Below are 24,746 nucleotides of genomic sequence, written 5' to 3' on the forward strand. Positions count from 1 at the left end.
TGAAAATGATATAGTTTAGTTGTACTACAGATAAGATCAAACGTGTTGAGGGGGGAAAACGGATAAACTAGCGACTTTAAGTAACACATTTTCATTCCAGTTTTACAGGTAAATGAATTCTACATGTCAGATTTTATATCTTTTATAACTTTTGCTTTTGAAAATAATCTTAACGAGTAAAACAAATCCTCTTTTAGGGGCAAATAATTTAATAAGTAGCATCCCCAATGTCCCCTTCATAAATTGGCTTTATCAAATTCTTTTCTATTACATTCTGTCTACTACATGAAATCTTCCTGGTTATAAATACGAAGGCGCGTTATCTTTCGGTAACATACGGAATGCCGTTAGGGCCATTGCCTATGAATGTGTTGATCTGAAACGCGATAGTCGATAGTACGATAATGAAAACGCGAAATCACGAAACTACGATGGTGAAAATGCGAAAGCACGATGATGAAAACGCGAAAGTACGATGATGAAAACGCAACAGTACGATACTACGATGATGAAAGCGCGATAAACTATCGTGTTTTCACCATCGTACTGTCGCGTTTTCACCATCGTAGTTTCGTGATTTCGCGTTTTCATCATCGTACTGTCGTGTTTTCATCATCGTACTATCGCGTTTTCACCATCGTACTATCGCGTTTTCACCATCGTACTATCGCGTTTTCATCATCGTACTGTCGTGTTTTCATCATCGTACTATCGCGTTTTCACCATCGTACTGTCGTGATTTCATCATCGTACTATCGCGTTTTCATCATCGTACTATCGCGTTTTCACCATCGTAGTTTCGTGATTTCGTGTTTTCACCATCGTACTATCGACTATCGCGTTTCAGATTAACACATTCATAGGCGATGGCCCTTACGGCATTCCGGAATGCCGTTAGGGCCATCGCCTATGAATGGTTTGATCTGAAACGCGATACTCGACAGTACGATGATGAAAACGCGAAATCACGAAACTACGATGGTGAAAACGCGACAGTACGATGGTGAAAACACGATAGTTTATCGCGTTTTCATCATCGTAGTATCGTACTGTCGCGATTTCATCATCGTAATATCGCGTTTTCATCATCGTGCTTTCGCGTTTTCACCATCGTAGTTTCGTGATTTCGCGTTTTCACCATCGTACTATCGACTATCGCGTTTTAGATCAACACATTTATAGGCGATGGCCCTAACGGCATTCCGTAGTAACAGGAAGAAAATGACACGGAAAATGAACCTGAACTTTGAAGGTTTATTATCAAATCAAAATATTTTAAAAAACTATTAACAATTGTTTTTTTTTTTACTCTTATCCCGCTCTCAATTTCTTTTCCACCGAGAAGCTTCAATATATCGATAACATTGAAGCAGAGATCAATTGACCCATCACTATAGTTTTGACTGTCTAGATTAATCTCAATGTGGCCATACTACGTGACTTTTCGGGTACGGTACACGCTGATTTTTCACCGATTCAGGTATGTTTTTTATCGATAACTTTGCTATTATTCAACTCATTTTGATCAGATAAAGCGTAGAGTACCGGTAACTATATCAGCTACCCATCCTAAATTAAAACTTTGAAAACTCCCGAATGGTTTTTGAGAACATTCGGGTACAGTTTTGTTTTCATGTCCGGGCCGAGGGGAACGGTACACACTTACAACAAGCGATTTCTAGCAAGTCGTCCGGGGTTTTTTCAACGTTTCATAGAAAATTGAATGCTAAATCTTATAGATTGACTCTGTCCAAAGTATCTAGTGAATGCAGTGATGTTTTAGCATATTTTCATAAAGTTGAAATGGTACAGAACACACTGTTATTTTAAAGATACGGTACACACATTTCAAAATTTTGATTTACCGTGAGTAGCTGGTATTATTACGGGTACTCTGCGCCTCATCTGATCAAAATCAGTTGAGTAACAGCAAAGTTATCAATAAAAAATGAATCGGTGAAAAATCAACGTGTACCGTACCCGATAAGTCACGTGGTATGGCCACATTGAATCTGCTTATCAACAAACATTCAATGCGGATAAATATGCAAGTAAATATGTAAAATGATAAAAATTAAATTTCAGAACTATCTAGGACATCGAATTTTTTTTGTAGAATTTTAATTATATGCACTAGACGCACATAAAAAATATTTACTAATAAAGTTGATTCCTTAATGTCCTATAATGTGTCTATTTAGCCAGTGAATACAGTGCTTTGATCCGTGATTTTTTATGGGTCTTGTTCGTTGTATCAAAGGTATTAGGGTGTTTTTTTCTGAACAGGTGTCAGATAAACCAAACTGACCTTTGAAATAGGACCCATCACACTGTCTTGATAAAAGAAATTTTCTTAGCCCAGATATCTTGATATTTTAACCATAACAAAGTTAATACATAATATTTATTAATTACACTATAGCACCCAATTTAACATAGAATATTTGTAAAATGTGTGTATGTCAGTTTTCATCTTCGTACGTTTAGCCAAATTCATCATTGTAAAATGATTACAACAATTTAATGCTTTAAATGTATTGAAATTGCTTTTGTATGATTTTTCTCACAAGAACATATGTGCACAACAAGAAATTTAACAAACAAACCCATAATTTGCTCTTAAATTTATATACAAAGTTGGTATATTCCACTTTCGCACTCCGTTGCTGATACACACAAACTTCCTCGTTTCGCTTTCCTGATACTCTTCACGTGACCGTTGTCATTCGGATCTGCCTCGGCTATTATTCCCTGCGGTCTGGAGACCGCAGGGTATTGGTACGCGTTTAACTTTTGAGGCATGGAGGAGCACGTGACCTGTTTTCGGTACATGGAAGAGCATGTGATCTGTAAACCGTACATGATTGGTTAATTGACCTTTCGAAAACCTAGCTAAATACCGTTTGTCGATACGTTACGGATTTACCTCTTGGGAATTAGTCCGAATTACACCTAATTAAGAACAAAAAACTATTACGTGATATTTCTAATTTTCTATAATTATTTTACCGTTTAGGGTGGAAAAACTTGAATGATGTGTTTGAAAATAATCAATGTTTTTTTTTAATCTATCTCAAATTTTACAAATACTGAAAATCTACAAAATTAAAATATTCGTAGTGGCATCTGCCATAATAAATAGAGATATTTTCTGCGTAAACTTGAGTGTTTACTTTTTATTGCTCGGAATCATTCATAAAATTGTAGGTCTATTTAATCATTTTCTAAAAATGTGTTTTATCTTCGGCCTTCTCCGGTCTTCAACGGTCACCAGTTTCCAAAGACCTTCTTCTATATTGATCGATTATTGTTAACTATATTCCTAATACAAACGTTTATTTGAAAATAGTTAAATGAAATATCTTTATATCATTAAAAATGTTCCCCGCAGGAAACCATTTTACTTGTTTATAATAACCTCGGAAACAATACGTATGGAAAGTAGTTCTACCACGTGGTTTCATATGTAAACAGAAACAGAGATAATGTAAAACGAATGTATATATTTGACATCTAATGTCTGTTCCGGTACTCTTATGCTTGAAAATATGTCTGACAACAATTTGTAATTTAGATATGCCCACTGATGTTCAACTTTAAACAAATCCGACTAAGGTAGCACACCACAGTAATGTAAGCCACAGCTTCGATTGGCCAGGGAGGATTTCTTGGATATAGTGAATATTCTGGATTTAAATGACTGGTTGTCTTTAAAATGCATTTTCAGCATGAAATTTGTTTATGTGACATCTAATATGATCACTGGCAAATTCGAAAACATGGCCAGAAATCACATGCTGTTGATTTTATATGTCAAGGCCGCCATTTTTTGTGAACATTGCTTTTAAGCAGCATGCACGGTAAAAAGAAGTCATTTTACAGGGGGTACAAACTTAGGTTGAGGACTTTGTGATATTTTGCATGTATAGGGAGTTGCTAAAGCAGAGACGGTGTTCCTTTAGCCTGTATATTTGCAGATATTTTTGCCAGAGGGACGAAATGTGTTGTTTTGGGTCTCGGGCCACTGTAGATGTTGGGCTTCAACGGAATGAATTGCAACTTTTTTGACTGTCTGCCTATTGCAGATGGGATAATTTCTTTGTAGATTTGCAATCTTATGTCATATATGTTCTCAACAAAATGTGTTTTCTTTTTCCAGGTTGTGTAGTTTGGTATCAGATTTATTAGACATATTGCTTGTAGGACATTGACGGCAGGAACTTGAAATTAACTGTGGAGTGCTACCTAAATGCCAACAGGTTGGTTTTTAGTACTTTCGGTTTCTACAACCATAATAATAAATATATAAATAATGTATTGTTTGCTTTTGTACCTATGAATTCACTTATTTTTGGTGGACTTTTACTACATATATTGGAAATAAACTTGTCAACAACTCCCAGCATTAAATAACTATCTGTTTACATGTTTAGTTTTTTAGCGTAGGTTAGACCGAAATACCGCATCTGTTCTGTGTATTCATACTATTGTGTTCGAGGTCCTTATCCGAAGACTGACGGAAAGGGCCGAGTAGTTGCGATTTGACCGTTGTTTACATTCCGGTTGTTTATAGACCGGTGTCGCGTAAAATCACACGGGCGTAATATTACCACGCTTTATACATGTTTTTTTTAAGCGCTTTGAAAATTGGTATAAATCTTCAGCATAGAACAAATATTTCGGAGCATGTATTTGAATATTCTGACAGTGTTTATTTTCTTCAGAATATATGCGTGAAATTGAGCTAAATCGCTCAATTTTACATCTTTCGTAGGGCATTTTGAAAAAAAACCTGCAAGGTTATAAAAGTATTAAATTCATAAAAATAAATGCTTTTAAAACTTGTACAAGATTTAAAGCGGCTTGTATCATTCGGCCGCTTTTCAAAATGGTGGACAAATCCTATCAAAATGTGATCTACACATGTATGTAATTTCTTTTAACTGATTAAGTACGTATAACATACGCGGTTGTGCGTGACCCACCAATGCCACTCTCTATTTTTTTCATTAGTTTGTTTTGTCGCAGTCAAGGGGGTGTACACATGTGACACATAGAAAAAAATGTCTCCCCTCCATCATTTTATCTTTTTTTTGTGTTGTCGCGGTTGAAGGGCCTATTCACAAAATACTGAAAAAGGTAAAAACGTGTGACAAAATAAAAAAGTATATGTTTCTCAATCTGTCACTCTTTAAATGTTTTGTACTTGTAACAACCACAACCAAACAAAATAACGAAATGGCACATGTCAGACACCATAGTTTTGTGATCCTCAATTGGCAAAATGGCAGCTCACTTAAATGCAGTAAAGCTGTGGAATTCTATTGTTTATTTGAATTGTCATTTTTGTCAAAATGATTTGTTGTGTTGAGAAAACGTTTTGTAACATTTTGATATCAAAGTTAATGCAACGTATGATATACGTACTTATAATCAGTTAAAAGAAATTACATACATGTGTAGATCACATTTTTATACCAATTTTCAAAGCGCTTTGTTTGTTAACAAAGATAAAGGCATGTTTAAAAAAAACACGAATTAACCGTGGTAATATTACGCCCGTGTGATTATTACGCGACACCGGTCTATAAACAACGTTCATGTGATGATTATCAGGAAAGCGAAACGGGAAGCGAAACGGAGAAGTTTGTGTGTATCAGCAAGTACGACCTATTTTGGCCGAAGCATCAGAGGTATCTAAAGACCTTGAAAATATGCTGAAATTTGAAAAAAAAACACTGTTTTGTAATATATCACAATTCCCAATATACAACTCCCAACATACAGCTGAGGGAGTTGTATATTGGGAATTGTGATATATTACAAAACAGTAGGGGTGCATTTCTACAGAATATACGATTTTTATGGAGGTTATTTCACAATTCTCGGTCAAAAAATGAAGAAACAATAATAACTTGTTGCTATATGAAAAGATTTTTTTGTGTGCAAGTCGCCATTTTCGTTGCAATTCCGAAAATATTTTAGCTCTGTAAATAATAATTACACGGTAAAAAAGAACAAATTCTTAGCTTTCTTTTGATAGGTACTTTGCGTAATTCGGACCATAAATGACGAAAATATCTTATATTTGTTCGAAGAGGGGATCATTATTTTGACTGAATTTTTGACATAATCGGGAGACAAAAAAAAACTCTGTGATTAACTCGTCATAATTTTCTTCATAGTAAACGCACTGATTTATAGAATATATATTTGAAAAAATCTATTTTTAAGCTTTCTAGAATATGTTACTTTTAGAAAATTGAACAGAAAATAACATGTTGACGGTAATTTAAATAACCCAGGTCAAATACCACATCGCTTAACACCGCTTAATGGTACGTAATCGTCGATAAAAATCAATAACGGTCGTTTTTTATCTGCCACGACAGCATAATTTACCTTTATTGATTTACTGTATAGAGCTGCGGATACCGTTAATATATATACCTGGTATCAGCAACGGAGTGCGAAAGTGGAATATACCAACTTTGCATAAATTTAAGAGCAAATTATGGGTTTGTTTGTTAAATGTCTTGTTGTGCACATATGTTCTTGTGAGAAAAATAATACCAAAGCAATTTCAAGCATTAAATTGTTGTAATCATGTTACAATGATGAATTTGGCTAAACGTACGAAGATGAAAACTGACATACACAAATTTTACAAATATTCTATGTTAAATGGGTGCTAAAGTGTACTTAATAAATATTATGTATTAACTTTGTTATGGTTAAAATATCAAGATATCCAGGCTAAGAAAATTTCTTTTATCAAGACAGTGTGATGGGTCGTATTTCAAAGGTCACTTTGGTTTATCTGACACCCGTTCAGAAAAAATACCCTAATACCTTTGATACAACGAACAAGACATTGAGTATTGCAAGCATAAAAAATCACGGATCAAAGCACTGTATGTACTGGCTAAATAGACACACTATAGGACATTTAAGAATCAACTTTATTAGTAAATATTTTTTATGTGTGTCTAGTGCATATCATTAAAATTCTACAACAAAAAAATTAGATGTCCTTTGCTAGATAGATCTGAAATTTATTTTTTATCATTTTACACATTTACTTGCATATCTATCCGCATTGAATGTTTATTGATAAGCAGATTCAATGTGGCCATACCACGTGACTTTTCGGGTACGGTACACGTTGATTTTTTACCGATTCATTTTTTGTTTGATTTTTCACCGATTCATTTTTTATTGATAACTATGCTGTTACTTAACTGATTTTGATCAGATGAGGCGCAGAGTATCCGTAATGATACCAGCTACTCACGGTAAATCAAATATTTTGAAAACCCCTGAATGTTTTTTGAGAGAATTCGCGTACAGTTTTGTTTTCATATCCAGGGCCGAGGGGAAACGTACACACTCATTTATTACAACAACCGATTTCTAGCATGTCGCCCGTTCTTTTTCACTGTTTCAAGATATCTAGGCTAAGAAAATTTCTTTTATCAAGACAGTTTGATGAGTCCTATTTCAAAGGTCACTATGGTTTATCTGACACCCGTTCAGAAAAAAAACACCCTCTGAGGCCTCAAAAGGGGGGGGGGTCGAAAAAACGTCAAAACACGTCTATATGAGATAAAGGGTTAAGCAATATTCCAGAGATGTTTTTGTCCCGGTATAGAAAGTAACTATTTTTATTTTCAACTAATAATTCACAACACCGACACCGGTACGCTGGCCAATATACACTACTATTCATAACTGATGTGCAGTCCTCTTCCTTCCTTACTTAATTTCTTTATTAGTGTCAACTTAAAATTTATAAGATGCAGTTTTAAATTTTTATTTTCATTTCAAAAGAATCACGGCAATTAATGAGTTTGCGATGATTGCACTTGTTTGTATTTAAACCATTCTGTCAAGTCTTCCATAAGGATTATTCAGAAAATCATCATGAATTACTTATTGAATAGGAGAAAATATCATTTAAAATTATATCAAATGAAAATTATGTATCAACGTCATCATTTTCGCGCGTTTTCAATCCACCGGGGCGCTGCCGGGATCGTCCTGGGCTCTGTCGTTGCCCTGCCTGGATCGACCGGGCTCTGCCTGTGTCAACCGCGGCTCTGCCGGCGTCATCCAGGAAAGACCGGGGAATGGGCTCTGCTTGGATTGTCGGAGACGCATCCTGGGTGTAAGGTGGGAATTACTGTAGTGCTGCTGGGTTAAGTGTGACCGCAACACTTATTTCACTCCGGATCGTCCCAGTAACTGACCAGGTTGGTACTTGGCTCTGTCGGAAGTGAGACCGCAGCTTAACAAGCATCTAACGTGCTCTAAACTTAGCATTCAAATGTTATAAGTCAGTGCTTGCCCTTTCTAAAGAAGTACAATTCATTCGATTTTAAGGCATAATGTGTATTTAATGTAATAATCTAAATTGAACATCTGTTTACAGCTAACTTTATTCAAAGTAAAACATCTATTTAATCTATTTCTAGGGAAAGAAAATACAAAACTTAAGTAACAAGTTGTTACGAATATCATTTGCCATGTTGTAACTTTATAACACAATCTGATTAAAATCAGCTCGTAAACAACGCTACACTTGAGGACCTAACATCCACATAGGTAGTCACCTTCTCGTGGTATTTCAAACAACCAATCTTTCGCGACCTTTCATTATCTTAAAAGCGATTAGGTTTCTTGTTTTAACCCTTCCAAAACTAAAACTGAGTAAGTAATTTTCACGATTTTGAGAACAAACAAGGCATACAGGTAAACTGGCAAAAACATTAACAAGAGGGCCCGAAGGGCCCCGGATCGCTCACCCGAAAAATAGGTCAAAAGGTCAAAGTGGAGACTCTTTTTACCCCAGATGCACAATTTGAAACAAGGGACAGCTTAATCTGAACAATTTGTGTACACTGTCACCAAGGAAATTTTTGTGTAAAATTATTTCAAAATTGAACCAGTGGTTTAGATGTTGTTTAGATGAACATGTTTCATGCCAAATATCAAAACTCTACCTCTTTAAGATTTTCACAAGTAGGTTTTTTTAAGAGTTAACTATATTTATATAAGAAAAATCAATGACCCCTTGGGCCGAAGCAATTTTGACCCTAGGGCTTTCATTTGAAAAAAAATAGTAGACTTCCACAAGATTTTGTTTTATGCAAAATACCTAAGCTCTTCTCATGAAATTTTTTTTTAGTTTTTACTACTCTTATATACATATAAGGAAAGTCAATGACTCCTGTGGTGGGCCAATTTTGACCATAGGGCACTAATTTGAACAAAGTTGGTAGATATCCACTATCTAATCTATAGTGCTTTTGGATTGTCACAAGTTGATTTTTTAAGTTTTTACTATATACATTTTAGGAAATCAATGACCCCCTGGTGTCAATTTTGACCCTAGGGGTTTTATTTGAACAAACTTGATAGACATATACTAGAAGATGTTTAATGCCCAATTTCTAAGCTCTATCTCTTTTGGATTTTCACAAAAATAATAATAATAATAATGATAATTATGATTCATTTAAGACTCTCAAGAAAAAAGTTCAGTATCTTGTTGCCAAAGCAAAAAAGGAATATTTTACTAATACACTGGATGAGAACAAAAATGACTCAACCTCTTTATGGAAAACTGTTAAAAATCTTGGTTTGCCTTCCAAGAAGGGTTCATCTTCAACCAGTTCAAATATTTGTTTAAATATTGATGATAATGTGTGTTTTGAAAAGAAACTTATTGCTGAATCATTTAACAAATTTTATACAACAGTTGCATGTAAACTTGTTGAAAAGTTGCCAGAAAGTATGCATAAATTTGGTACGAATTTTGTTAATACTTTTTATGCAAACAAGGGTGTTTTTGCAAACAGTTTTTCTTTTTCCATTGTTTCTGAAAGTAAAGTTCTTAAATACTTAACTTCATTAGGTGTCAAAAAAGCTACTGGCTTAGATGGTATACCCTCACGTTTTATCAGAGATGGATCCCCAGTTATTGCTAGTCCATTAGCTCATATCATAAACTTATCCCTTATCCAAGGTCAAGTCCCTGATGACCTTAAATCTGCAAGAGTTGTTCCCCTCTATAAAAAGAACGACAAATTGTCTGTTGGTAATTACCGGCCTGTGTCCATTTTAAATGTTGTATCTAAAATCCTTGAAAAGGTGGTTTATGACCAGGTTGAAGCTTATTTTAAGGATAAAGATCTGCTGTATAAATTTCAATCAGGTTTCAGGAGTGGCTTCTCTACTGATACTTGTCTGATTCACCTTACAGACTTTATCAGGTATGAAAATGATAAAGGTAATGTTGTTGGTATGGTGCTGCTGGATTTGCAGAAAGCGTTTGACACAGTCGACCATTCCATTCTTTTAATGAAACTGCAAGCATCAGGTCTTAGTATTGACGTCCTAAATTGGTTCAAATCATATTTATCAGATAGACAGCAGCTTGTAGATGTCTCGGGTACTTATTCTTCCAATTCCAAAATAACATGTGGTGTTCCTCAGGGCTCAATCCTTGGACCCCTTCTTTTTTTAATTTATGTAAATGATATGTCAGCTGTGGTCAAAAATAAATTGCTTTTGTATGCTGATGATTCTGGTATCCTTGTATCTGGTAAAAGTTTATCTGTTGTTGAAAAGGCATTGACAGATGATATGAAATTGGTCAGCCAATGGTTAGTGGACAATAAGTTGTCATTGCATTTGGGTAAAACCGAGTCAATTTTATTTGGGTCCAGGCAAAAACTTAGGTCACAATCTAACCTGCATATAACCTGTTCTGGTACATCCATTGAATCAACTTCATCTATCAAGTATCTTGGGATTACTATAGACCAAAATCTGTCATTTTGCGCCATGGCCGAGTCTGTTCTTAAGAAGGCCAACTCTCGGTTAAAATTTCTTTACCGCAAGAAAGAGTTTCTTACTCAGCATACCAAGAAACTTCTGGTTATGTCTCTTATTCAGTGTCACTATGATTACGCATGCTCTGTTTGGTATAATAGCTTGACACAGTCTTTAATAAATAAGTTACAAACTTGTCAAAACAAAATAATGAGATTTGTACTTGACTTGGACTCTAGAGCCCACATTGACCCATCCCACTTTAAGTCCCTTAACTGGTTACCGGTCCACAAAAGAGTTGAACAGATAATGTTGTGTCATGTTTTTAAGATAAAAAATGGCCTATCTCCGGATTACATGTCTGAACACTTTATTTCACAAGATTCCATTCATAATTATAGTACAAGACTTAGTCAAAAGGGTGGATATTGTCTACCTAAGGTCAAAGGCCAGGGTTCTAAATCATTTGCTTTCTCTGGTATTAAATTATGGAATGATTTACCTGTAAAGTTAACGGAGATCAACAGGTTACAAAGTTTTAAGGTTGCCATCAAAAGTCATCTTATGAACAGTATTTAAATTTTTTTTTTTTTTTTTTTTTTAAACATGTTTTTACATATTTCGGCTCAGGATTTTAAATTGTCTGCCATTTATCTTATTACAATTTTAGTAATGTGTTTTAAATCCTAGCTGTAAACAGGAGTATCATTAACTCAAGATTTGACTGTGATATACATTTTTATGATTTATTAGTATTCTTAAACATGATTATTTTAAGGTTTGCCTCTCTATGTCATGCCGCCAATACAAAGGACCACAATGGAAATAAGAGCTTTTTTGCCCTTTTTTGTGTTATCCTTGGTTTTGGTGAGCATGTCATAGTTTTACTCGTATGTGATATAGTATTTAATAATGCTCATTATTTTATCCTATGTTATATTGTCAACTATGTATATGCTTCCTTTGCCGAAATAAATCTATCTATCTATCTACACAAGAAGATTTGTTTAAGTTTTACTATATACATATAAGGAAAATCAGGCCAATTTTGACCCCAGGACTATTATTTGAACAATATTTGTAGATTTTCATTATATGATGCCCCTTATAAAATATCTAAGCTCTAGGTCTTGCACTTCCAGAGAAAATGATTTTTAAAGATTTCATTTCAAAAATCTATTTTAAGCCCACTTGACCTAGATGCTAAATTGAGCAAAACCATTTAAACAATTTTAGTAGAGCTTCATGCTAGGAACATCCTGAGAAGAAGTTGTTTGTAAAGCTAAAAAGCTAAAAGAGGTCAGTTTATCACATTTAGGTAAGCTCATACCAAATTTCATTTTTACATCTTAAACTGCTCTTATGGCCAAAATACCATGGCTAAGAAAGTAGGTCACTTTGTCAAAATCTAGGTCAGCTGATAATAAAGCTCAATCTATATCTTAATCTGTGCACATGGTCCAAATTTCGTAGCTGCTGTACATCAAAGGACAAGAAAGTAGGTCATCTGTCACTTTGGCAGGGCAAAATACTGACCCGAGGGTTTAATTCAAACAATCTTGGTACAGGTCCAACAGACAATGTTTCATGTTGAAAATCTAAGCTTTAGCTTTCTCCTATTCAGAAAACATTTTTCTTTTACTTAATGTACATAATGAAAATCAATGACCCAAAGGGGCGGGCCAATTTTGACCAAATGGCTATAATTCTAACAATCTTGGTAAATGTTAACTACACAATGTTTCATGCCAAATAACACATATCCTTAGTCAATTCAGAGAAGATTTTTTAAATTTGTTACTAAATACAATCTTGGTAGAATTCCATTAGAAAATGCTTTATAGAAATGTTTAAGCTGTGGGTGGTGAATATGATCTTTGCTCTGTCACATATAATTGGTACTAGTTGTTAGAGCTCATAAAGATAAATAAACATGTTAAGTAAGAAAGCTTTTGGATGAAAGCACATTCATTTTATTGCCAAGGCTATAATCTTTGCTACATGTTAACCTTGAACTGTGCTCTACATGTATAATCAGTTACACCCAATGTCCGTTGGTTTGTGACCTTTCACCTTTAACCTCTTGGTGAGTATACACATAGAGCACATCAATATGTATACAAATGTGACGTTAGAAGGCTTTGGTTGAAAGCATTTTAACTTTATTGGCTAAGATAAATATTTGCTAAATGGGTACATTTGAACACTAAGTGTTTAGAAGTCAGGGATGGTTAGAGCTCATCTATGTTAATATTTCTATTTAATGACAAAGGCCAATACTAGGGAAATGGTGACCTATCTTCACGTTTGAGCATATAAACTCTTGGGCCTGGCAGGTAAAGGTCATTTAGGTACATGCACCAGCCCTGTTAAGCTAAGAGGCTGTAGGTGTTGTAGTCAAGGTTTAAGTTTTATGACAAAAATAAACGGGTCAGACCAACAAGAGCTGTCACCCAAGTAACAAATGCCCCTGAAAAGGTTTCTTAAGCATGCAGGTATAATGAAAAGAGAATGAAAGTAACTAATTGCCTAATATTGTTCTTTGTATTATTGAACCTGTAATCTCTAATTGTGATAGCATGAACCTTCAAAATATAAGTGTGACCTTGACCTTTGAAGGGACGTGGTTCCTGGACGCGACAGAATGTTGCTATGAGATAGACATCTGTGCCAAGTTATTTCAAAATCCCTCAATGCATGACAAAGTTACAGTCCGGACATGATTGCTGTGTAAGTGGGGACACACGGACAAACAGACGGACATGAGCATTAGCCGCGACACATTGTCTTGATGTGGTAGACATTTGTGCCAACTTATTTTGAAATCCTTCAATGCATGACAAAGTTACAGTCAAGACATGAATGTGTATCTTCAAACTCTTCTCCAGTGAATGAGTACCTTCAAACTATATGTGTGACCTTGACCTTAAAGGTAGGGAAATGGGTTTGAGTTGTTACATATTGTCTTGATGTTGTAGACATTTATGCCTAGTAATTTTAAAATCCTTCGATGCATTACAATGTTACAGTCCGGACACGAATGTGTGTACCTATAAACTCTAATTGTGATAAAGTGAACTTCAGAATGGTAGTGTGACCTTGACCTTTGAGGTAGGGACCTGATCATTGAATACAACACATCGTCTTGATGTGGTTGACATTTATGCCAAGTTATTCTCAAATCCTTCTATGCATGACAAAGTTACAATCAGGACACAAATGTGTGTACCTATAAACTGAAACTTCAAAATGTTAGTGTGACCTTGACCTTTGAGGTGGGGACATGATTGTTAAACGCGACACATTGTCTCTATGTGGTAGACGTTTGTGCCAAGTAATTCTAAATTTTTTCGATGCATGACAAAGTTACAGCCTGAACACGATTGTGTGCACCTATTAATTCTAATTGTGACAATGTGAAACTTCAAAATTAAGTATGACATTAACCTCTGAGGTTGGGACGTAATTCTTGATCGCGATACATCGTCTTGATGTGGTACACATTTATGCCTAGTTATTCTAAAATCATCCAATGCATGACAAAGTTACAATCCGGACACGAATGTGTGTACCTAACTTCTCCAATTGCAATAATGTGAAACTTCAAAATGACCTTGACCATTGACGTAGGGATATGTTTCTTGGACGCGACATATCATCTTGATGTGGTAGACATTTATGCCAGACGGAGGGACAGACAGATGGTGCCATTTTAATATGCCTCCCTTCGGGGGCATAAAACAATAGGCATTCCTGATGTATCTGAATCTGGGGAATAAAATGTTACAAAAAAAGTTCCGACAGAAGTATTCTTGGATTTGTTCATTATTATTTCTATATGCATCAACATTTTTATAGTAAAAAGGAAATTTAATCTTTATGTTATAAGTACATGCATAAGTTAGTCTTGTTGTCCACTTTTTTGTGAGAATGTATAGTGACTTTCTTCAACTTCTGAATGTATACTTTGGAGAGATTCAAAGCACTTTCATATTCATTTTTTTTATCTTGTAAAACAATCAGTAGTGCTATATTACCAACCTGAACAATTTTGTTTTCAAAGCAAATCTAAATTTAAAAATAATATCAGACATCTCTAAAGTCACAAGTTGATTTTGGGACTAACTGCATAAGTCATTAGCAACTTTTTGCAAACTGTTTTATCCCGGTGGCTACAGCATCAAAGTGATTACAGCTGAAAACTGGGATCAAAGGTTAATGCAAATTTATGTAATCAATTTCATCAGGTGCATACATATTCTTTTTATCTTCCCCTAAGCCACAACCAAACTGTACATTCTTTTTGTAAGTTTCAAACACTTTTCCAGCATGTTTAGGAAACTCTGCTTTAAATCCTGTGTCAATCATATGTTGTGTTACTCCGGAGCAAGTATAACGGTAATTTATAGCAAGCCATAGTGCCAACACACCTGTCTCCAATATGTCACCACCTTGAACACTCAAAAGTTTAATCTGCGCACTTTCAAGCAAGATGTCATTCTCACAGTCGTACATGAAAAAAGAAACATAATTTTTAGCCACTCCTACGCATGGAATTAGGTAATTCTCATAACTGTTTTCTTCTTTTTTCTGCAGAAAAGAGAACACGATGGTCTGTGCAATTATTTGCTCTCTACGCTTGGATGGAAATTCGCTCACAGATCTAACCTCATCCGCTGACTGGTTTCCTGTCATTGATTCTTCTTTGACTGCCACAACAGGAACATCTGTTCCTAATATCAGGTCAATGTAACCATGCCATATACTTGTGCAACCTGAAAAAAATGAATTGTACTCCTTATCAGTTATCATTATGTATATAGTAGTATAAGTAGTAGTATCATTACTTTAATTATTATTATTATTATCATTATTATTACTTCATAATTATCATTATTATTATCATTATTATCATCATCATTATTATTATCATTATTATTGTCATTATAATCATCATCATTTGTATTATCATCATCTTTTTATCATCATCATTATTATTATTTTCATTGTTATTATTATTATTATCATTAGCATTAGTATTTTTATCTCAGCAATCTGATCAGTTCTTGAGAACAAAAAAAATATACCACAAGACCAGTTGGAAAGTTTTATGCTTGACTATTCCAAGCAAAGTTTATATAATAGAAAAGTCAAAGATCAAAAATTTAATCCAGCAAATATTAAAGCCAAATTACATCACTCCGAACACAAATTTGCTTCATGGGCATCACCATATATTGTATATTGTATTAAATTGTACAAATTGAAACCAATCAAAACTATATAAGGAGTGCAAGTCAAAATGCAATCGCAACTACTCGGCCCTATCTGTCAGTCTTCGGATAAGGACCTCGAACACAATAGTATGAATACACAGAACGGATGCGGTATTCCGGTCTAACCTACGCTAAGAAACTAAACATGTAAACAAATAGTAATTTAATGCTGGGAGTTGTTGACACGTTTATTTCCAATAAAGGTAGTAAAAGTCCACCTAAAATAAGTTAAAAAGCAAACAAAACATTATTTATATATTTACTACTATGGCTGTAGAAACCGAAAGTACAAAAAACCAACCTGTTGACATTTGGTCGGATTTATTTAAAATTGAACATCAGAGGGCATATTTAAATTACAAATTGTTGTCAGACACATTTTCAAGCATAAGAGTACCGGAACAGACATTAGATGTCAAATATATACATTCGTTTTACATTATCTCTGTTTCTGTTTACATCTGTAAACCACGTGGTAGAACTACTTTCAATCCGTATTGTTTCCGAGGTTAATATTATAGATAATAGCCGAGGCAGTTCCGAATGGTCAAAATGGACACAATGATTACGATGTCAAGCAAAGGTCGAGGTCAAGCACATTGGATGCAACTACTTTAAGGATGCCATATCTGTGTAAAGTTTATAAAAACTGTAGGAGTTTACCACAAAAAAATCATCATATTTAATTTTGTTAAGTAATACAGGTATGAATGCGGCCAAAATGCAAAAACTTGACTTGGACAGTCAATGTCATTTAAAGCTCCAAGTCAAGGTCAATTCAACCTTTTAGAAGGTCTTGTCCAAAGGTTGGTTTGTCCAAGTCTGAAGATAATCCATTTATAATAACAAAGTTACAGTCAATTATAGCAAAATCAGTGAAAATCAATTATTAAACGTTTCTGTCAAAGTCATAAATAAACCAAGGACAATTTGAGTCTGCCCTAAAGAATACTGTGCCTTCATATGAAGTCAATCCATATATGAATAACAAAGTTATAGCCAATTACAGCAAAAAAGACAATATCAATAATTAGACCTTGAATCTCAAGGTCATTTATGAGTATTGGTTAAGGTTTGTACGGTGAGGTTAAAGGTCTATCCGAAAAAAGTCCTATTCTGCTACTTTTACTAATTCTGGTTTCCAGTCTAATTTTCACATCTTCAGGCGAGGAATGGGCTCAAGATACTCTTTATCAGGGGGGCCAGTCTTGGAGTAAGGGACCAATGTTTTGCACCTGACATATCATCTCATTATTGTGATTATTTGTGCAAAGTATTTTTAAAATCCCTTTGATCTATGAAAAAGATATGGACTGGACACAAAATATACCCTATAACAGACTATGTTAATATTTGACCTCCAAGTGTGACCTTGACCTTGGAGGTAGGTGACCGGTTTTTGTGCATAACACATCGTCTCATTTGATTATTGTGAACAATTGTGGCTTATATTTACAAAACCCCTTCCAAGATTAGAAAGTTAAGGACCGGACATGACATATACCCTCAAATAGACAATGTTTACCTTGAATGAACAAGTGCGACCTTGACCCTGGAGGTAAGGGTCTGGTAATTGCGCATGACACATCGTCTTAGTGTAACAAACATTTGTGCCAAGTTATTTCACATTTCTTTGATAATAATAAAGTTATGGACCAGACGAGAAAGTGTGACAGATAGACAGGCTATTTCTATATCCCCCTTTTTTCTTCTTTAAGGCCTAGGACAATAAATTTTTAGGACTAATTCACCCACTTTAATACAAATGTATTTGCTTATTTCTATTTTCGAATACATTAAACATACATGTCAATGATACTCGGCTAACATTCATTTTCTCGAAAAACATTTAAGTGCAATATAATCACTCACAATTTTTTTACAGTATGTGGTCCAAATTTTAAGGTCCTGAACAGTATTATGAATTTTTAGCTTCTATGAAAAAGTTACTTTCCTTACTGAATATTATGTAAAGCAGGGATTATTCTGAAACAATACTGTGTTAACAAAAAGCATTTGGAAGTAAATATTTATGTGACAAATTAAACAAGAGCACCGGAGCATTATATGCCCGAAATTACTTTATCTTTTAGTTAGGATGAAGCATTTGTAAGACATGGAAATTAAATACAGTATTACCTTCTTCAAAAAGCATACCTCCTTTATAGCTGAAGAACCTTCATGTATATTTTCAAAGCACCACCATCAAGTTTTTATCTTGTAAGTAAAAATACTACAATGGATGGACAAAAGACGTCAGGGTATAAAGCAGTTAATCTTATCAAATTTTACAGCTGTAGGTTGATTAATATTTGAGTTACTGAGCGAAAACTGTTTCCAGTTTTAAGAAGATAGTAACCTTGATCTTTGACTTTGTGACCCCAAAATCAATAGGGGTCTTCTACCAAATATGGACAATCATCCTATGAAGTTGAATACTGTGGGCCAAATGGAACTTAAGTTATGCTCAAGAAACCATTTCAGTATAAAGCTAATAGTGACCTTGACCTTGTGATCCCAAAATCAATAGGGGTCTTCTACCAATATGGACAATCATCGTATGAAGTTTGAATACTGTGGGCCAAATGGAACTTAAGCTATGCTGCGGAAACCATTTTCAGTTTTATGGTAATAGTGACCTTGACCTTTGACCTTATGACCCAAAAATCAATAGGGATTTTCTACCCAATATGGGCAATCATCTTATGAAGTTTGAATACTGTGGACCAAATGGAACTTAAGTAATGCTCCAGAAACCATTTCAGTTTTAGGGTAATAGTGACCTTGACCTTTGACCTTGTGACCCCAAAATCAATAGGGCCTCTTCCCAATATGGACAATCATCCTATGAAGTTTGAAAACTGTGGGCCAAATGGAACTTAAGTTATGCTCCCCACCATCAATAGGGGTCTTCTACCCAATATGGGCAATCATCCTATGAAGTTTGAATACTGTGGGCCAAATGGAACTTAAGTTATGCTCAGGAAACCAAATTGCTCACAGACGGACGGACAGACGGACGCCAGGGGGTATAACATAATATGCCCGAAATTCTTTCGGCATATAATAAATAAAGTGATTCTTCCTATATAAGGGCACTTTGTTTTCTTAAAAATTATATTAGTCAAAAACATAAAATATTTCTTACTGTAATACTATTAGGATTGTTGAAGAAAGTATGATGATGATACAATTAGTAAATTTTGTTGAATTATACAAGAATCATTCAAAATTTCACATGGATTGTGAATAATAACACATTTGGTAACACTTAGATAATATAATCAATTGAACTGGTAGTTTTCTTATATTCTAATTTTTTAAGGATTTTTTAACCCATCTGGAGGAGTGCAGCTTGAGAAGACACTCCATGTAGCGAGACATTTTCCGACAGTCCTGGTTTTATTTTCTTGCATATCAGACTGATGTTTCAATGAGTTTTACCCATGCTGGAAATTTTATCTGGCATTGGGGGTGCCAGGTAAGTCATGTGCTATAAAATCACGTCACTTTGGCGCATTTAAGAATGAAACTATGTGCTTAGTTTAATGTCATTTCGCTGTTATGAATAAAATTGTAAATTTATTCCACATGCATATAGATTTGAAATTTTATATGCATCTAATGTTGTCACAAAACGATTCCTAACTAGATGGTCAGTTCTTATGTTTGTGCGAGTTTGACAATGTGCTTGCGAAAAATAAATTCCTCTGTTTGCATTGCATTTTTCTATTTTAAGCATACGAAATGATACCTTGTGATACCTTGTGATGTTTGGGAAACATGGGTTTCTTACCAGTACATCTAGGTAGGTGGGAAACGCTGAAAATGTCTCTGTAAATTCCCAAGGATGCTACCCAAGATCAAACATGGAACCTCAGGAGTGACAGTCAGTGGTCTAAACAACTGAGCTACAGCGCCACCTTCACATTGCTCTGTAACCCAAGAACCAATTTCAATATTGTGGGATAGTATGTTTCGGTTCAGACCTGTACACCCTTTACCACAAGTTTTGACTTGAACGGGAGATAGATTGTAATTAAAACGTACATTCCATATTGATCAGTGTATTTATTAGTCTCTTCAGAGCTGCTTTTTCTCCTACTCCAGCTGAAATCTGTTTGGGATTGCACAAAAAATCCTTTAACAATCTTATTCCACTTGCATATAGATTTGAAATTTTATATGCATCTAATGTTGTCACAAAACGATTCCTAACTAGATGGTCAGTTCTTACGTTTGTGCGAGTTTGACAATGTGCTTGCGAAAAATAAATTCCTCTGTTTGCATTGCATTTTTCTATTTTAAGCATACGAAATGATACCTTGTGATACCTTGTGATGTTTGGGAAACTTTATTAGTCCCCTAACGGACTATCATTCTCCTCGAGTTCCGTTTTCAGTGTCGTCCGCTCCGGTATTGGTCTATCTAATATATATTGTCCATTTTAAATCTCTTCCATTGCCAGTGTTTATCTAACTTAGATTTGAACTCATTAACATTCTTTGATAAAACTATTTCACTGGGAAGTAGGTTCCATTCGTTTACCACTCTATAGGTGAAGGAATTTTGTCTTATTGCCTTTAGTGGTCTTAACTTTTCTAATTTATAAATATGTCCTCGGATTTCATGATTAGTAACAGATAATTTGAATAACTTTTCATAGTCAAAATCGTCTATTTTGTGAATAAGTTTAAAAACTTGTATCATATCTCCACGTTGACGTCTGTATTCAAGAGTTGGTAAATTCAAAGCCCTTAATCTTTGTTCATATGTGAGTCCTCTTAGTTCAGGGATGATTCTTGTAGCTCTTCTTTGGGTATTTTTAACTAGTTGTTTATGTTTTCTTTGTTACAGGGTAATAAATGATATTTCCATAATCAGTGATTGGTCTTATAAGACCTTTATACAATAACAAAAATTGCTTCTTATCCATGTGAACAAAATTTCTTTTCAGCAACCCGATATGTAAGTTTACTTTATTAACAGTGCGACCGATGTGCTCATCGAATTTCAAATTAGACTTTAAATTAATACCTAGGTCTTTTTCCTTGTCAATGATTTCAATATCAACATCAATACCAGTGTTGTCTTTCATTTTGTATTTTGTATCAAAATTGCTGTTTCCAATCCGCATTATCTTACATTTGCTAGAGTTGAATCTGAGTAACCAGTCGTCACTCCATTCACATAGTGTATTAATGTAATTTTGAAGTACTTGTTGATCAGACATATTTCTCATAATTCGATATAATTTTGTATCATCAGCAAAGAGTCTACAAACACATTTAACTGCTTCAGGAATATCATTCACAAAGATAACAAATAATAATGGACCTAATACTGATCCTTGTGGTACACCAGAAATAACATTACTCCACTTGGATATATTACCATTAATTACAACACGCTGTTTTCTATCTAAAAGAAAACTTTGAATCCATTGATGCAATTTCCCTGTAATGCCATATGCTGAAAGTTTATGAAGTAAACGTTTATGGGGAACCGTATCAAATGCCTTAGCAAAATCAAAATAAACAGAATCAACTTGTAAATTTTCATCCAAAGCTTCAGTCCAATCATCCAATACTGATAATAACTGTAAAATGGTGCTTCTGTGGTCCCTAAATCCAAATTGATTATCCGACAACATATCATGCATTTTCAAATATTCAATAATTCCCTGTCTAACATTTCGCTCCAGCATTTTACCTACAATAGAAGTTAATGAAACAGGACGGTAGTTACCAGGATCAGATTTTTGTCCTTTTTTATAAATACAAGTCACATTTGCTAGTTTCCAATCATTCGGTATATTTCCTTCTTGTAATGATTTTGAGAATAACGTGTGTAGAGGCATGTATAGTTGATAAGCACATTCCTTTAAAAACTTAGGATGACAATTATCTGCGCCTGCGGCTTTTGAAGTATTTAGAGAATTCAACTGTTTCAAAATGTTCTCAGGGTTTAGATTAACCATATCAATATACTCATTTGAATCAATTCTGCTCTCAAAAACTGGCATATTTGAATCACCTTCCTTTGTAAAAACGGATGTAAAAAAGTCATTTAAAACTTCAGCTTTGCTACTATCATCTGTTATTATGTCTCCATTTACATCTTTCAAATCTCCAATTCCCGTTTTTGATTTAGTCTGCTCTTTTACATAACCCCAGAAGTGTTTTACATTTGTCTTAATATTATCTGCTATTCCTTTCTCATGTTTCCTCTTTGCGTATCTCACTGCCTTTGAAACTTTATTTCTAATTTTACAATATTCTCCATAGGCTTGGTATGAACGACTGTATGTAAACCTTTTCCAAGCATGATACTTTCTTTTCACCATTTTTACACAGTAGTTGTCCATCCACCTAGGTTTATGCCTGGTGCTAACCTTTTTTAAAGGAATAAACTTGTCTGTTACATAATTAATCTGTTTCAAAAAATATTCCCAAAATTCACAAACATTAAAGTTGTGCATAACTTCCCAATCCACATCACTCAAATATTTTCTACACAAGTTATAGTCACCCTTAAAATAATTTTTTCGAGGTTTTGACGATACTTCAAATTCAATGTTACACCTAATGTCAAATGTTATACTGATATGATCGCTTGCTCCTAACTTATCAACGTATCTAACGTTGTTGACTAGTCCCTCTGAATTAGTCAATAACAAATCTAACAAACTAGGATTGTACCCAATTCTATAACGTGTATTTTCATATACATGTTGAAACAAATAATTATCTCTCAATGTTTCAATAAATTTATACGATATATGGTTTTCATTATGTATTGTCGACCAGGAGTCCCAGTTTATGCCCGGGAAGTTAAAATCTCCGACAATTACCAAGTTTTTATGTGTCTTTATATAATCATGAGTAAATAAATTTAACAATAAGTCATTGTTTACAATGTCACTATTTGGGCTTCTGTATATGCCACCAATCAATAATTTTTCTTTCTTATTTATTCTTATTTCGCACCAAGAGGATTCTTTCATAGGCATCTCATTTAAGTTTTCACACTTCTCAGCCGATATAACATCTTTTACATAAATAACAACTCCCCTACAATTTTTTGTAATATTCCCAACAAATGTACTATAACCTGGTAATTTAAATTCACATGGGTGTATATTTGTTTGATCACCATTTTTTGGAAACATTTCAGAAATTACTCCCTATCCATTTCCCTTCCTAACGCCGCGAAACTATTCTGAACTGATGTCCCAAAGTTTCCACCCCGTGACGAGTTACCACCACGACCACGTCCTTTACCTTGAAATGATCCAATCCATTATTTACCACTGTTTTCACTATTTTCCCTCTACGAATTACAAGGCCAGTCTCCCCTTCATTCTTCCTTTTACGCCTTTCTTGCCTTAATTCAAAGGCCAATTTCCTTTGATTTTTTGTTAGATCCGGTGTCACATAGATATTTGAGTATTTGGCATCATTTTTAAGTCTACGTGTCGCTTCAAGAATCCTTCTTTTGGTATCAAAATCTTTTACCGTTAAACGTAGCGGCCTCGCTTTCTGTCTTCCTTCAAATATTCTGCCAAGACGAGTACATTCCCCCATCTGTACATTACAACTCAATTTATCATTAACTATTTCTGATATACTCTCACTATCCTGTCTCTTTTTTATCCCCCGCCGAAAAAGTTCGGCGGGGGATATAGAAATAGTCTCCGTCTGTCCGTCCGTCCGTCCGACCTTCCGTCCGTCCGTCCTTCCGTCCGACATTTTTGTCCGGAGCATATCTCTAAAAGTATTTGAGTTATCAACTTGAAACTTCATAGGTGGATAGACCTCATTGAGGAGGAGTGCAGTGCACAAGAATGATAACTCTACCCTGCATAATTTTTGAGTTATTGCCCTTTGTTATTTTTCAAAATTGATTTTTGTCCAGAGCATAACTCTAAAAGCCTTTGAGATATCAACATGAAACTTTATAGGTGCATAGATCTCACTCAGGGGGTGTGCAGTGCACAAGAATGATATCTCTACCTTTCATAATTTTTGAGTTATTGCCCTTTGTTATTTTTCATACCTAATTTTTCACCCGAGTGGAGCATAACTCAAAAGTGTTTGAGATGTCTACATGAAATGTCATAGGTGGATAGATTTTATTGAGGAGGAATGCTGTGCACAAGAATGATAACTCTTCCCTGTACAATTTTTGAGTTATTGCCCTTTGTTCTTTTTCATACTATTTTGTCCAGAGTTTATCTCAAAAAGTATTTGAGGTATCAACTTGAAGCTTCATAGGTGGATGGATCTCATTAAGAAGGAGTGCAGTGCACAAGAACGATAACTCTACCCTGCATAAATGTTTAGTTATTGCCCTTTTTTATTTTTCAAAATTAATTTTTGTCCAGAGCATAACTCAAAAGGCCTTTGAGATATCATTATGAAATTTCATAGGGGCATAGATCTAATTCAGGAGGTGTGCAGGGCACAAGAATGATAACTCTACCTTTTATAATTTTTGAGTTATTGTCCTTTGTTATTTTTCATACTTAATTTTTCAATTCAATTTTTTTCTCAAAAAGTATTTGAGGTATCAACTTGAAACTTCATAAGTGGATAGATTTTACTGAGGAGGGATGCAGCACACAAGAATGAT

The 24,746-nt window shown here is 34.6% G+C and overlaps 1 protein-coding gene across 1 annotated transcript; it reads right to left on the reverse strand.

Annotated features, from left to right (window-relative positions):
* Positions 1 to 12,703: 12,703 nt before the first annotated feature.
* Positions 12,704 to 20,427, reverse strand: LOC132751086 (uncharacterized). Its single transcript, XM_060741196.1, has 2 exons — positions 20,163 to 20,427; positions 12,704 to 15,611 (listed from the first exon to the last, which is right to left on the reverse strand). The coding sequence occupies exons 1-2, from the start codon at positions 20,422 to 20,424 to the stop codon at positions 15,052 to 15,054; spliced, it is 822 nt and encodes a 273-aa protein (XP_060597179.1). The 5' UTR covers positions 20,425 to 20,427; the 3' UTR covers positions 12,704 to 15,051.
* Positions 20,428 to 24,746: the final 4,319 nt, after the last annotated feature.

This window comes from Ruditapes philippinarum, unplaced genomic scaffold (genome assembly GCF_026571515.1).
Source record: "Ruditapes philippinarum isolate M1 unplaced genomic scaffold, ASM2657151v2 ctg3753_1_1_1_1, whole genome shotgun sequence".
NCBI classification, from domain to species: Eukaryota; Metazoa; Mollusca; class Bivalvia; order Venerida; family Veneridae; genus Ruditapes; species Ruditapes philippinarum.

Coding starts and splice junctions, on each gene's coding strand:
- LOC132751086 (XM_060741196.1), bottom strand. CDS start 20,424: ATGCTTAAAATAGAAAAATGCAATGCAAACAGAGGAATTTATTTTTCG. Junction 15,612..20,162: donor TACACTGATCAATATGGAAT/GTACGTTTTAAT, acceptor CATTTTTTTCAG/GTTGCACAAGTATATGGCAT.